Here is a 16,463-nt window from a genome sequence, read left to right as displayed (position 1 = left end):
CGGGGCCTCCCACTCTTTTCTGGTGGGTCTAATCATGGACACTGATTGGTTAAAACCGCATTCCAGCCTGTGTCTATTCCACAAGTTACCACTGGCTGCAGAACAAAAAAAACTGAACGACTGGGTCACGTCTCTGGCAACCAATAGAACAAACTACCAGCTGGCTTGGGTAGCAACCCTAGATTTGTGTCGGGACTATCTTGTGGAAGGATGAAATAGTATCAATAAATTCATCAAAATATTTTTTATGAAAATGTCAATTATTTTAGTGTGTTTGTAACCCAGTTTCTCAGGAATTGTCACTTAAGTGGGTGAATTGCTATACTTGAGCTAGCAAACAAGTCTGTCTTTCTATTAATGTGTCTATTCTTTCTTCCTTCAGGGAACCTTCTGTCGTAGGAAGAAGAGGGGTGAGGAGGCCAAGATTGGCAGGAAGCTGTCCGATCACAAGCTGAATCGACGCTCGGACGCAGAGTGGCTTCACCTCAAGCCTCTCACAGAGGGTGAGAGGGTGTCCTGTCCTAAAGTGAACTCTAACACGAGTAGGATTGTTACCACACTTAAAATGCACCTGAGTGGAAGATTTTTGTGAGACGTGTGTAGCTTGGAATTTTTTGTGTAGGAGGATGATTATACTATGCATGACAAAAGTACCAGGTGTGTTTTTACTTTTTTATATATATATATATATGCAAGGCTGTATTGCCAGCTTTGTGTGCTTGTGTTTTGTAGGACATGCCATGTACAGTATATCCTGAACTTGGCATTTAGTAACAGCTTTCTACTCCTTTCCCCCTCAAGGTCTGGACAGCACGGCCATCTCCTGCGACAACGGCCACAATGACACCCAGCTTACAGAGCTGCAGCCACCTGACTCGCCCAGCAACAAGACGCCACTGGCCCCTGCAGACTTGCTTACCAAGGAGAATGGCCGTCGGCCCAAGAAACACGGGCACAACCACGGTGGGCATTCTCACGGAGGTGGGCATGGGCACTCACATGGCGGGAACTGCCACTCGGACCAGGAGATGAAGGACGCGGGCATCGCCAGCATCGCCTGGATGGTCATCATGGGTGATGGCATGCACAACTTCAGCGACGGCCTGGCCATAGGTGAGCAGTAAGCCACCACGTTGTAAAATATTTTGTTGTCGGTTACTTATCTGGCTAGGTAAAGGTTGAATTTTAATAAAGATTAGACTTAATTATGTTACAGAACAGTATAATACAGTCTGTGTCAATGTTCTTGTTGAATGTTGTTTCTTTGACAGGTGCTGCCTTCAGTGCAAATATTACCGGTGGCATCAGTACATCTGTTGCAGTGTTCTGCCATGAATTGCCTCACGAACTGGGTAAGTGCACCATTCCCGGTCCGAGAAGCGCTTCAGAGCCATCAATCGTCAAACAACATCCATTATTTTGCCAAAACTCATTTCACAATTGACTCAAAAAGCTTGGATAATTATCCCATCCCCAAGGACAATGTGTTGGGCATTGGAGAGAATGCACAGTGCCTACTATCTGTTAAACAGACACTAGGAAATCTATTTATATTAATTAATTTTTTTATTGGACCTAATTGACCCATTAAATAAGACTAATTGACACGTCAAATAAGCTTATTTAAAAAAACATTTACGCTTTTTTTGAAGCAGTAAGTCCCATTGAGACCGAGGTCTCTTTGCAAGGGAGCCCTTCATGACAAGACCGGCAGCAATTACACATTAAACTTTCAATCAAGGCAGGAGCATATGAAACAGACTATTTATTTTTACACGGTTAACACCTCTGTTACAGTGTAGACCTTGTGATTGAACTTTTTATGCAATTTATTGAATTGCAGCCACACACATGCCTCACGGCTGCTCATTGACATTCATGACACTCCACACCATTCACAGAAACTCTGCTATTCATTGAGGTAGAGATGACCGACAGATTCACTGTCGATCCACTAGTCATCAAGATTCTTTGTGGCACAAAGGTGTGATGAATGAGGAACCCCCACTGACAATAAAACATTGATTCAACCTCTAAAAGTACTTTGGCCTCTGTGCCATGGCTTGTGCTGTGCCCATGCAGAAGGGCATTTTTTGTTTATTTGTGTGTCTGTTAGTAGCAAGCAGAGTGAATAGGCTGATCGACAGTGTCTCTGCACACTAATGATGGCTGCTGCCGTAGACATGACGTCTGAGTGTGGGTCTCTAGTCTGAGTGATGTATAGACCAGACTAAAGCAGAAATTAACACTATTAATTTGTCTACATGCTCCCCCTCATGTTAACTAATAGTGTCTTGCTGTTTCGGTTGGCTGACTGTTTCAAATATTACTTGATGAACCACAATGTGTTTAAGGAGAATAGAATAAATGAATGGATAATGTTGCCATTCTGTTAGCAATGCAACTCCACTCAATGGTTAACAATTGTTAGTCACGAATTTTGTAGTATACTGTAGAAACTATCATAACTGTTGATGATTAAGAGAAGAAGCATCTAGAGTTGTAGGAGAGAATAATGTACCTATTTGAAAGCTATGAAAAAAGTGTAAAAGTAGCTCTCATGCTGGAAAGCTTAGAGCCCCCATGTCTGGGGCATCTATGGGTAAAATAGTTTAGCATTGTATGCTCCTTTTTAAGGTGTATTGCACTAGATTTTTATAGGTTCTACTATAACATGAGTAGGCCTAAGATTCATTGTGTTCAATGTATTTCCATTCTTCATTGACTGGCTCCAACCCTAAGGGAGCATCTGTTTGCCATCCCCTCACTCCACCCCACGCTATCAACACTCGGACCAGTCATCTCCTCCTAAAACATGACGCCAGCGCATTTGCAAAGTGAGCCTCTCCTCTCCCGTCGCTCCAAAGACAAATGCCTCCTCCAGGCTCTTTAACACCCCACCGAGAAGTTCATTGGCTGTGATGGGTGTGTTAATTGCACGCAGCAACACTGTCAAGATGGGCAGCTTTGAGTGCGTGACGACAGATCAGAACCGACCGAAACATGGTCCTCAGTAAACACCAGAGGAAGCAAAGTGGAGACTGGATAGTGGTAATGGTGTGAGACCACGGCTCGGCGCTCTCTCTTTTTATTTGATTGATGGATACGAGGAGACCGGAGTGATAATATATTCATTGTGGTAATTAGCCGGGAAAAGGGAACACTCTGTATGGCGTGGAGTAAATGTAGGTCAGCGTCTATTCATTTCTCACTGAATCTAGGGCTTTTCCGGTGAGAGTTGGGCTTTCTTCCCACAGCTGCGCTGGCAGTGAGTGAGGAGGATGGTGTATGTGCATATGTTATCCTAGGTGATTTCAACATTCACATTGATTCAACAAAATGTTACTCTGTTACGGATTCCTGAACATGATTGACTGTCTCAACCTGGTACAGCATGTCAATGTCTCCACACAATCGTGGGCATACACTAGTCCTCATCATTGAAGAAGTCCCTGCCTCAGACCTGGATGAACATGAGCTAGGTGTATCTGACCATAGGGCCATGACAATGTCTGTGAGTACTCCTGCAGGTGAGCTTCGCCTGATGTGCACTATTAAATTCAGAAAAGTCACTTCACACATCCCTCTTCCAGGAATCTGTTCATCCTACCCTACAAGCTGATGAAAGGGTCGACCTGTATAATATCACCCTAAGCAACATCTTAAACAGCCTTGCCCCTGAAAAACACGTCAATTATCCTTCCAACTATCAAATCACATTTTATTTGTCATGTGTGCAAAATACAACCGGTGTAGACCTTAGTGAAATGCTTACTTACAAGCCCTTAACTTCTTGCGTCGAGCAATCCCGTATCCGGGAGCGTAATCATAGCCTCAAGCTCATTACCATAACGCAACGTTAGCTATTCATGAAAATTGCAAATGAAATGAAATAAATATTGGCTCACAAGCGTAGCCTTTTGTTAACAACACTGTCATCTCAGATTTTCAAAATATGCTTTTCAACCATAGCTACACAAGCATTTGTGTAAGCGTATTGATAGCTAGCATAGCATTAAGCCTAGCATTCAGCAGGCAACATTTTCACAAAAACAAGAAAAGCATTCAAATAAAATAATTTACCTTTGAAGAACTTCGGATGTTTTCAATGAGGAGACTCTGTTAGATAGCAAATGTTCAGTTTTTCCAAAAAGATTATTTGTGTAGGAGAAATCGCTCCGTTTTGTTCATCACGTTTGGCTAAGAAAAAACTCTGAAAATTCAGTCATTACAACGCCAAACTTTTTTCCAAATTAACTCCATAATATCGACAGAAACATGGCAAACGTTGTTTAGAATCAATCCTCAAGGTGTTTTTCACATATCTATTCGATGATAAATCATTCGTGGCAGTTGGTTTCTCCTCTGAAGCAAATGGAAAAATGCACGCAGCTGGAGATTACGCAATAATTTCGGCGGAGGACACCAAGCGGGCACCTGGTAAATGTAGTCTCTTATGGTCAATCTTCCAATGATATGCCTACAAATACGTCACAATGCTGCAGACTCCTTGGGGAAACGACAAAGTGTAGGCTCATTCCTGGCGCATTCACAGCCATATAAGGAGACATTGGAACACAAGCGCCTTCAAAATCTGGGCCATTTCCTGTTTGAAATGTCATCTTGGTTTCGCCTGTAGCATCAGTTCTGTGGCACTCACAGATAATATCTTTGCAGTTTTGGAAACGTCAGTGTTTTCTTTCCAAAGCTGTCAATTATATGCATAGTCGAGCATCTTTTCGTGACAAAATATCTTGTTTAAAACTGGAACGTTTTTTTATGCAAAAATTAAAAGAGCGCCCCCTATATCGAAGAAGTTAACCTGTTGCTTCTACTCGGGACGCTTGCGTCCCAACTAGAGCTCTGGAAATGCAAATGCGCTACGCTAAATTCTAATAGTATTAGTTAAAACTCAAAAGTTCATTAAAATACACATGCAGGGTATCGAATTAAAGCTACACTCGTTGTGAATCCAGGCAACAAGTCAGATTTTTAAAATTCAAAAAGTCGACGATAAACTTTCACAAAACACTTCGAAATACGTTTGTAATGCAACTTTAGGTATTAGTAAACGTTAATAAGCGATAAAATTCATCAGGAGGCGATGTAAAGATCATTAGCTGTCCGTCTGGAAAAATGTCCGGCTAGAAACTCAACGAAAATATCCGGTCCTAGACCGGAGGAGATACGGTGTCCTGCATGTGTTTGACCAAGAAAAAACTCGAAGGGAAATGACAAGACTCTAGACACCGTGTGGAAGCTGTAGGTACTGCAACCTCAGTCAATTAATTGTGGTTCACCTTTATCAATGGGTTCAAGTGGCGCATGGATATATTTTCCCATTTTCAGTGATCAGTTTTTCCTGTGCTTTTCGATGTAAATGCCGTTCTGGTAAAGCCACAGCAGTGATTTAACCAGTTTTTTTAAACGTCTGAGTGTTTTCTATCCACACAGACTAAGCAAATGCATATACTATATTCCTGGCATGAGTAGCAGGGCGCTGAAATGTTGCGCGATTTTTAACAGAATGTTCAAAAAAGTAGAGGGTCGACTTAAGAGGTTAACCAACAATAATTTAAGAAGTTAAGAAAAAATTTGTGGTAAGTAAAAAAAAAAAAAAAAGAAAATAAAAGTCACAAAATTTAACAGCAGCAGTAAAATAACAATAGTGAGGCTTTATACAGGGGGTACCGGTACAGCGACAATGTGTGGGGGCACCTGTTAGTCGAAGTAATTGAGGTAATATGTACATGTAGGTAGAGTTATTAAAGTGACTATGCATAGATAATAAACAGAGTAGCAGCATAAGAGGGGTCTGAGTTGCCCTTTGATTAGCTGTTCAGGAGTCTTATGGCTTGGGGGTAGAAGCTGTTAAGATGCCTATTGGAACTTGACTTGGGACTCTGGATCCGCTTGCCATGTGGTAGCAGAGAGAAGAGTCTATAACTAGGGTGGCTGGAGTCTTTGACTATTTTTAGGGCCATCCTCTGACATTGCCTTGTGTAGAGGTCCTAGATGGCAGGAAGCTTGGCCCCAGTGACGTACTGAGTGCAATAAAGATTGTATCATCTGTGGATCTGTTGGGGTGAAATGCAAACTGAAGTGGGCACAGGGACTATGGTACTCTGCTTGAAACATGTTGGTATTACAGACTCTGTCAGGGACAGGTTGAAAATGTCAGTGAAGACACTTGCCAGTTGGTCAGCGCATGCTCAGAGTACACGTCCTTGTAATCCATCTGGCTCTGCCGCCTTGTGAATGTTGACCTGTCTAAAGTTCTTACTCACATCGGCTACGGAGAGCGTGATCTCAGTCATCCGAACACCTGATGCTCATATGCATGTTTCAGTGTTACTTGCCTCGAAGCGAGCACCGAAGTAATTTAGCTCTTCTGGTAGGCTCGTGTCACTGGGCAGCACGCGGCTTCGCTTTGTAGTCTCTAATAGTTTGCAAGTCCTGCCACATCCGACAAGCGTCGGTGAGCCGGTGTAGTACAATTCAAACTTAATCCTGCATTGATAATTTTTTTTGCCTGTTTGATGGTTCGTCGGAGGGCATAGCGGGATTTCTTATTAGCTTCCGGGTTAGAATCCCGCTCCTTGAAAGCGCCAGCTTTACCCTTTAGCTAAATTCCCGCTTTACATACTCTCACTTGGCCAGATCTTCAGACAGCAATTCCACTGCTATGCAGATGACACACAGTTGCTCTGTCAACATTGTCCAACTGGATGCAGAACAACTCAAGTGGCAAGACCGAGGCAATGCACATAGGCACCCCCCACAAGATCACCAACTCCTGCAACGTCCACCCTGTTATAGATGGCTACATCATCCCCCTCTCCTCAGTCATCACTAATTTGGGTGTGAAATTCGACCCTGCCCTCTTTCAATGCCCACATTAGTTACGTCTGTAACACTTCATTTTTTTTCAAATATTGATGCAGAAAATCGAATCCATGCATTTATGTTCTCCAAAATAGATTAAGAAAACGCAGTACTTGGGGGGGGGGGGGGGGGGGCTGGTCCCTTCTTTGGATGCAACTCAGCATTCTTTGTGCTCCAAACACGACGAGTTGAGTTTTTACCCAAAAGTTATATTTAGGTTTTTCTGGATTTCTTTTCTTCTCATTTTGTCTGTCATAGTTGAAGTGTACCTATGATGGAAATTACAGGCCTCATCTTTTTAAATGGGTGAACTTGCACAACTGGTGGCTGACAATACTTTTTTGCCCCACTGTAAGTCAAAACTGTAACTAGGCCACTCAGGAACATTCAATGTCATCTTAGCAAGCAACTCCAGTGTATATTTGGCCTTGCGTTTTTAGTTTGTCTGTCTGAAAGGTGAAAAAGCTCTATTCTGTTTATTTTTATCCAGGGAAAAAAAAACTCTATAGTCCTTGGCAGTGACAAGCATACCCATAACATGATGCAGCCACCACTATGCTTGAAAATATGAAAGTAGTACTCAGTGATGTTGGATTTGCTCCGAACATAACGCTTTCTATTGAGGGAATTAAGTTCATTTTTTACAGTTTTACTTTAGTGCCTTATTGCAAGCAGGATGCATGTTTTCATCTGTGCCGGATTCCTTCAGCCATTAAACGCAGTAACTGTTTTAAAGTCACACTTGGCCTCATGGTGAAGTTCCTTCCCAGCCGGCAACTGAGTTAAGAAGGACGCCTGTATCTTTATAGTGACTATCTTTATAATACTTTCGGAAGGCACTGTGTGTGTGTGGCCTTATAAGCATTCTAGTACAGTTAAATAGTTAGCACACCCACGGACGCTGCGGTCTATGGCACTACATTTCAGTGAAAGAGGTGTCACTACAGTCCCTGGTTCGAATCCATGCTGTATCACATCTGGCCGTGATTGGGAGTCCCATAGGGTGGAGCACAATTGGCCCAGCGTCGTCCGGGTTTGGCCGGGGTAGGCCTTCATTGTAAATAAGAATTTGTTCTTAACTGATTTGCCTAGTTAAATTAAGGTTACACACCCCACACTGACCAAAACATTATTTTGTTGGCATTTATTTATGTCCCCATTACCAGTAAAACATCAAAATCTATTTTTTTCACTTACTTGCTGTGCTGTTTCGTCGTTCAGTCGTTTCCTTCTCAACCAGGATTTCTATGGAACTCCGTTTGTCTTTGCCATGTAACGACATTTGGGTCTTTGCGTATCAAAAAATATACTATATAACACTTTGACGTGTCATATGCTTGTTGACCAATCAGGACCTGAATATGACTGCACGTCACATAATAATTTAACACGTTCATACATTTTTTACGTAGTTATTACACATTGAAAGTCACAGCTCTTCAGTAAGGTTATTCTTTTGCCAATGTTTGTCTATGGAGATTGCATTGCTGTCTGCTATATTTTATACACCCATCTGAAATAGCTGAATCCACTAATTTGAAGGGGTGTCCACATACATGTGTATAAATAGTGGTGAAGCAGCCAGTTAAGATGCTCTCAATGCTGCAGCTGTATAAAGTTGAGGATCTGAGGTGCCAGGCCAAATCTTTTCAACCTCCTGATTGGGATGAGGCGCTATTGCGCCTTCAAGACTGTTGGTGTGAGAGGACCATATTAAGTCCTTAGTGGTGGACACAGGAACTTGAAGCTCTCGACCTGCTACACTACAATGTGGATGTGGGCGGGCTCGCCCTTCCGTTTCCTGTAGGCCACGATCAGCTCCTGTTGTCTTGCAGACGTTGAGGGAGTGGTTCTTGTCCTGGCACCACACTGCTAGGTCTCTGACCTCTCTGTAAGCTGTCTCATTGTTGTCAGTGATCAGACCCACCATCGTCTTGTCGTCAGCAAACTTGATGATCAGTAAGTAACACCATTTTGTGGGTATCGATGAGTATCAAATGGTTGCATACAGTTAGTGTGAGGTGAGTGACTGAGTGAATACTGTCACATGTGTGTTGGCCAGCCCATGTAATTCTTACCTGGTCATCCTTGTGCTTTTCTGGCTCCAGGTGACTTTGCGGTGCTTCTGAAGGCTGGCATGTCGGTGAAACAGGCCATTGTGTATAACCTACTCTCTGCCCTCATGGCCTACGTGGGCATGATGATCGGCACAGCCGTGGGCCAGTACACACACAACGTCACCAGCTGGATCTTCGCCGTCACCGCTGGCATGTTCCTCTATGTGGCTCTGGTGGACATGGTGAGTTAGTTGTTAGTTGTACAGTGAAACAATATCAACCATTTCACAAAACCTGTTTTAACATGGGCAGTGCCATAGAAGGCTTTCGCCATTCTAAAGTAGTCGACAGGGTGGGACCTCATGGTTTAATTACAAAATTCCATACTGGTTAGCATGAAGGATAAGCCAATTCATTATTTATGTCCTGAGCAAATTGCAGCACTCCAGATGGCATGAAATGACCAAACCTTGGCTTTATGCCTTTTCAGACTAAACACATCCCAGCACAGTAGATGGTGGTAAGCACCTTTTCAGTTTGTTTTACGGACCACCAATAAACTTGTAGAAGAAGAAATTGACAACTACTGTAAAATAGTGACAGCCCTTGATGGTGCTTCCCACTCAGTCACAGAAGCAAAACTCGGGTGGGCTCTTTCCACCCCCGAATGCAGAGATTACCAAACTGGGGGTTCTGATTTGAAAATGGGGTTGCAAGAAAAAATATATACAATCTGTGGTCAAATGAATTTGCTGCTTAATCCATAGAACCACAGTTACGTGAAAGCTATTAGCGGTTGGGATAAACGGAGCGGTTACAGTTTTTTTCTACAAATGTGGCTTTTCATTTGTTGGAGCTTTAACCTATTATGACCTGGTTCCTGAAAGTTAAGACTTAACAACACGTACCTCGACTATGCTCACAAGCGCAGGACTTATTAGAACAGTGAACGAGACTAGGCATCAAATCAGAACAAAATGACTTCGGGTGGGATTTTCCACATACAGAATTATTCCCTGATGTTTTCCTTAACTTCTCAATTACCTCTCTGGTGCATTTGTCACTTCAAACCATACTTCCTTCAGATTGAAGTTCTGTCTGACTGAAATTGTAATTGACTGTCATAGCCCCAAATGGAAAGTAAACACTGGCTGTTGATTTACGTAACTATTTTGTCATGGTGCGGTCACAATTGTCTAAAATCAAAATGGCATCACGGGCATAAGGTTTGGTAACACCTCACCTAATGTCGAAGTCCAGTACAGTTGAATGGCCTCTATCGCCTCTAGTGTCTAACGTTAATACAGTGTGGTCCCCTCTTAATTTTCCTGTATTGTGTCTGACTACATTGTGACCTCTTGCTCCCTCTCTAGTTACCAGAGATGCTCCATGGCGACAGCGAGGAACACAAGCGCTGTCAGCTGGGCCACTTTGTCCTGCAGAACCTTGGCCTGCTCACCGGTTTCTCCATCATGCTGCTCATTGCCATCTTCGAAGACCAGATAGTTTTTGACTTTGGCTTCTAGCGGTGGAGGGTGGGGCCGGTTGGTACGAGGGAAGGCAAATGTGAGATTGTGTCGGTACTTGTGCTGTTTGGCCTTTAAAAAGTGCTTTGTTTGTTCTGTGGTGGTCCAGGGTCCTGCATGCATAGTGATCGAGCTCTCATTCATGCTCCCTGTGCCTCTCCATTCTGTAGCTTAAAGCAGTGGCTTATACATATCCCCCCATTCTGTTGCCTTTCTCTGTTCCATTGAGTTATTCCTTTCAGCTCCTAGGTTCTATCCTATGCTCCTTCCCATGTAGCTTAGATGCTATATTGAAGGTACACCTCAAGGTTACACTCTCACCAACAAACGCCTCTTTAGTTGATATTGATAAGGCCACATTCCTTTCAGAGACTAGCTTATGCAAGTAACACTTTGATCAAAAGGAATGTCACATTCCAATTGGTCTAAATACATTTGTCGACAAGTTCATATATCGGCGGCTCGCCTCAGTATCAGCAGGTGTGCTCCACTACCTTTGAGCTTCTCTCTCAGATAGTGGACAGAGTTCCTCACCCGACTGTGTAAGATGGATAACCTCCTAACCTGGAGATTTCTCCAGACTGCTTCCCACCGGTGCAGGGCCCTCCCCTACAGAGAGGAAGCTGTCATGGCCCAGCAGCCCTCTGCTCATCCATCATAACCCTGTGCAGTGTGTCGTCTTATGTCGTTCCCACTCCCTTTATCTGTTATCAACCCTGTGGCTTGTCCCATTATCCATGCCTAGTGCACCCGTGGTGCCTTCCCATTGCCCCCCCCATCCATCGTAAACTTGTGAAATCTGTCCCGCTGTGTATCAACATTTATGGTCTAAAGCCGTGGCTGTGCCAAGTCCATTGTGGTGGCTTTGCCAATGAACACACTGTAATAGAGTAGCTAGGAGCTAGCTAGTCCGTAGACTCGGAAGTGTTAAAGGAAAGTGGTGCTAAAGCCCAAATTTGTCCCCAGGCATTGCATGAGTCAACAGGTCTGTATTGAAGGTCTTCGCCCTGTTGCTCTGCAAAACAATTGAACCATAGCTTAGCTATGCATTTTGCCAAAAATGTGAACGCTACTACCCCAACCTTAAAAGAGCGATTGAGTGTCTAATTATAATGTCTCGGTGTTCATTTGCAGCAGTCTCCATATTTATATTTTTTTTGGTCTTGTTTTTATGGCTAATTTGAGAAGCATTGTGGGTATTGAAGGTACCCATAATGCTACATAGAGCTACAAAAGAAAAACTACTTTAGGTACTCACTCGGATGTAGGCTCCAGTCAGTTTCATTTCATGTTAAATGTAGACTCGGCGACGCACAAAGTAAACAGAATATTAACTACATTTCCACAACAACTAAGAGTGTTAAAGCACGGGCCTCAAGTTCTCCACTGTTTTGGTCCTGTAGCTACCACGTTATAGCGGCGTAAATTGCACCCGAGCACATGATCAGATACTCTGTGTGACTATTGGAGAGCAGTCTTGCATCGCCCTCATCTCAATATCTGCGGTACTGATTCATAGCGCTGAGTCGATCTCTAAAATGATATGGGAGAAAAAAAGTTGGATTACCTAGAAATATTGCCCAACTGCATTTGGAGGACTGATGATAGTCTGTAAACAAACATTTGACATTTTACAAATTGAAACTTGCATGCCCTAAATCCTATGTGAATTTAAGTTAGTATTTTCTTCTGTGTCGAAGAAACAGTGTTACTTTGCGTTTACTCCATTATTGAGGGCACTAGCTTGTTTTTGTAGCCAAATACATGCCACATGCATTGTGTTGTGGTATTTTCTTATTTTTAAATGGGTTACTGTAAGTCTTGATTACCCCAACGCAATCAGGCAAAGTCAGAAGTCAATTAGATTGAGAGCGTATAGTATATTAACTTTACTTATTACATGGGGGTTACACTAGTTACCTTACCCACGTTAAGACTTTTCAGCATCATATAAGCACAGGAACAGTGTAAATCTAAAGAGTGTCACTTGTATTGTTAAACCCTGAGATGTTTGGATACTGTGTTGTATCATTCCTCCCAAACCAGTTTAAGAAAGTACTTGTAATCAAATAATACATTTTCCTGTGTCATTTTGAAATTGTTCTCTGACAATCTGGAAAAGAACAAGCATGTCAATGGCCTTTATCACTGCTAAAAATATGCTTTGTCTATATATTTGAATATGTTCAAATTAGCACACTTTGCACTTGTGTAATTGATATTCGACTTGTAATCAAACCGTATAAGGTTATCAGATGTTCCTTTGATTCGTTTTTCTTTTTTTTTTTATCAATCATTAGTTGTATATTTTTGGTTAAATGGGTGTATGAGAGACACCACGCCGACTGTGCCAAAAGTGGCCCATTTGGGTTTTCTTTACCATAATTCTGTGCTTGCCGTCGCCTCCTGACATTCCATTGGCTGTCTGCTGCTTGAGTGCTAAGCTAGCCAGCCTGGCTGCTTCACCTGCTGGATCACATTGAAATGTGCAACCTCCATTTATCCTGTCACTGTGTGACATCCATCGTCTTGTCTTATTGGCTGTGAATCATCGTCAATCACATTAAACTAATGTACTTGATTGGATCGAATCATGCATGAGGCATGAGTGAAATGGAACAGGAAAATGTTTTGGATGTAATTGTTTCTCTGCTTTTGTATAGAAAAATGTAAATTAAAAAGACTAGTCAAATGTTGTTGTTTTTTTAAACCGATCAACTGTAGCAATGAGGAATTCTTTGGGGCCTGCTGAGCCTATTGGTAGAGCTTTCGTGTTTTAGAACATTAATGTTAATTTGTTTTTCAGAGTCAGTTTTTCAACATGAGAAAACAAATAGAAATATGGGCTGAATAGGTGCCTGCAATGTCGCTATATTCTTTTAATACATTTTTCATGCAATGGAGATGGTTACAAGTGTCTAGCCACAATTTAGATTACCATGCCCCAAGGAATATCAGAATCTCTTTACTGGACTAGGAGCAGCAAATACAAAATAATATGAAGGTTCATGGTTGTTTGGTTTTTAATTTGATACATTGTTTACAAACCTGGATATCTAAATGTAGGCATTGCATTTATCATCCTCGCTGATTGTCTGTGCATTCTCTGTCTGGAAAGGAAAATAAAGTTTGCAAAGAGCCCCTTTTGTGTGACGTTTTTGCAATAACCAGGAATTTTGGAATTTCTAAAAATGAAATTGCTTGATTTTAGAATAATATATCTTCCTGAGACTAGTACAACAGTCTTCAAGAGAACTTACAATGTCATTGTTGCTCAGTTGAACTTTCTTGTTCTAAGGGCAAGGGTGTGTTCAGTTCATTAAACGCTTTGCTATGTTGTGTGATCGTTTGTACTGAACAGCACGATACCCCAAACAAGTGTACATCGTTCAACTGTCTTCAAGGTAGGTTTGCTCCTGTTGATGGTGTTATGAATCAACACTAGTTCAGGAGAGGACCCGGAGGACCATCAAATGGCTGCTATGAAACCCTTAACAAGGAGTTGCAGTCAGTTTTGGAATGGGTGGCCAGTCAAACTGGCCCTGAACATCTAAAACAAAGACCATTGTATTTGGCACAAATCATTCCCTAAGCTCTACACCTCAGCCCGATCTGGTAACGAATGTTATGGCTGTCGATCAAGTTGAGACTAAATTACTTGGTGTGACCTTAGATTGTAAACTGTCATGTTCAACACCTATAGATTCAAAGTTGTAATGTCCATAATAAAGAGAATGTCTTGCTTATTCGACACCACACTCCAAAAAGCAAGTCATGCAGGCTTTATTTATTTATTTTTGTCTTATTTTGATTTATGTCCAGTCATGTGCTCAAGTGTTGTAAAGAGACCTAGTTCAGCTGCAGCTGGCCCAGGACCGAGCAGCATGTCTTGCTCTTCATTGTAATCAGAGGGCTAATATAAATGCTATGTAGGCCAGTCTTTCTTGGTTAAATTGAGACACTTCTTTTTATAAGAAACAATGTGTTGAAAATTCCAAATTGTTTGCATAGTCAACTTACACACAGCTCTGACCCCACCAGACATGCCACCAAGGGTCTTTTCACAGTCCCCAAATCCAGAACAAATTCAAGAGAGCCATTATTGCATGGAACTTCCATCTCATATTGCTCAAATGAACAGCAAACCTGGTTTCAAAAAATAAAGCCACACGTCACGGCACACCGTCTCTACCCTATTTGACCTATATATTTTGTGTGTATGTATTGATATGTTGGCTGTTTGTGCCGATTTTAACTGTATGTCGTTCTGTTCTTGCCTATTAATGTTCTGTATTATGTTATGTTTTGTGTATACCCCAGGAAGAGAAGCTGCTGCTTTCACAACAGCTAATGGAATCCTAATACAATACCTAAAATACCAAATGCACAAAAAGCTTATTTCTCTCATTTTGTGCACAAATTTGTTTACATCCCTGGTAGTGAGCGTTTTTCCTTTGCCAAGATATTCCATTCACCTGACAGTTGTGGCATATCAAGAAACTGATTATGAAACAGCATGATCATTACACAGTTGCACCTTGTGCTGGGGAGAATAAAAAGCCACTCTAAAATGTGCAGTTTTGTCACACAAAGCAACTGATGTCTCAAGTTGAGGGAGCATGCAATTGGCATGCTGGCTGCAGGAATGTCCACCAGATTTGTTGCCAGAGAATTTAATGTTCATTTCTCTACAATAAGCCACCTCATTGTTTTAGAGAATTTAGTATGTCACCTGTATGGTGTTGTGTGGGCGAGCGGTTTGTTGATGTCAACGTTGTGAACAGAGTGCCCCATGGTGGCAGTGGGGTTTTGGTATGGGCAGGCATAAGCTACGGAGAATGAACACAATTGCATTTTATCAATGGTAATTTGAATGCACAGAGATACCATGACTAGATCAAGGGGCCAATTGTCGTGCCATTCATTCGCCGCCATCACCTCATGTTTCAGCATGATAATGCACGGACCCATGTTTCAAGGATCTGTACACAATTCCTGGAAGCTGAAAATGGCTTGCATACTCACCAGATGTATCACCCGTTGCTCTTTTGCGATGCCCTGGATTGACATGTATGAGGAGAGTGTGTTCCATTTCCCGCCAGTATCCAGAAACTTCGCACAGCCATTGAAGATGAGTGTGACAACATTCTACAGGCCACATCAACAGCCTGATCGACTCTATGCAAGTGTTACGGATACAAGTATCCTGTGTGTGTGTTTTTCTTTTCTCTCCTTCTCCCCTCACAGGTGGCAATAATCAGCCACCAATCAATCAGAAGACCCACATCCTCCTATTTCCTACCCAATCACAGTTCCTTTCCCTTGGTTTAAAACCCCTGTCAGTTGTTTGCTCTAGAGCTCAATCTCTCTGTAAATGCCATATGTCTGTAGAACTCGCTGTTGCACTCTCTCCGACTATGTCTCTCTATCTCTTGCTCTTTACGCGTTAAACCATGTGTTTGACGGTAATTTAATTGTCTGTGGTTATTTCGTTCTCACTTTTACTTTTTCACTATTATAATTTGCATGAGTTATGTTACGGGTCTCGTTACCATCTCCCCTAGACTGTCGGGCCAAAAGGGATTCGTAACAGCAACAGAGATGTGTAACACTGTATGAGGCAAATGGTGGTCACAGCAGATACTGACTGGTTTTCTGATCTACGCCCCTACCTTGTTTAAGGTATCTGTGACCAATGAATTTATTTCATTTGACTGATTTCCTGTAATCTTTGAAATTGTTGCATGTTACATGATGTAAATGTACATAAATATTTATGTTCAGTATATACAGTGCCTTCAGAAAGTATTCATACCTCTTGACTTATTCCACATTTTGTTGTGTTGTAGCCTGAATAAAAAATATAAAAAAATCTTACCCATCTACACAAAGACAAAGTGAAAAAAAATGTTTTTAGACATTTTTGCAGATTTGTTGAAAATTAAATGCAGAATTGTTTTCATTTACATAAGCATTCACACCCCTGAGTCAATAC

The 16,463-nt window shown here is 42.0% G+C and overlaps 1 protein-coding gene across 5 annotated transcripts in view; it reads left to right on the top strand.

Annotated features, from left to right (window-relative positions):
* Window positions 1–13,609, top strand: part of slc39a10 (solute carrier family 39 member 10) — a 63,962-nt gene extending 50,353 nt beyond the window's left edge. For all 5 annotated transcript variants that reach the window (XM_029664185.2, XM_065023233.1, XM_029664100.2 and 2 more), the window contains 5 exons: window positions 383–503; window positions 802–1,113; window positions 1,272–1,352; window positions 8,994–9,184; window positions 10,316–13,609. In XM_029664185.2, the coding sequence (XP_029520045.1) occupies window positions 383–503; window positions 802–1,113; window positions 1,272–1,352; window positions 8,994–9,184; window positions 10,316–10,468 (858 nt within the window). In that variant the 3' untranslated portion in view covers window positions 10,469–13,609. The remainder of the gene's footprint in view (window positions 1–382; window positions 504–801; window positions 1,114–1,271; window positions 1,353–8,993; window positions 9,185–10,315) is intronic.
* The last annotated feature ends 2,854 nt before the right edge of the window (window positions 13,610–16,463 follow it).

Source organism: Oncorhynchus nerka, linkage group LG1 (genome assembly GCF_034236695.1).
Source record: "Oncorhynchus nerka isolate Pitt River linkage group LG1, Oner_Uvic_2.0, whole genome shotgun sequence".
Lineage (NCBI taxonomy): Eukaryota > Metazoa > Chordata > Actinopteri > Salmoniformes > Salmonidae > Oncorhynchus > Oncorhynchus nerka.
The sequence above is the reverse complement of the archived record's forward strand: the minus strand, read 5'-3'. Positions and strand labels throughout refer to the sequence as shown.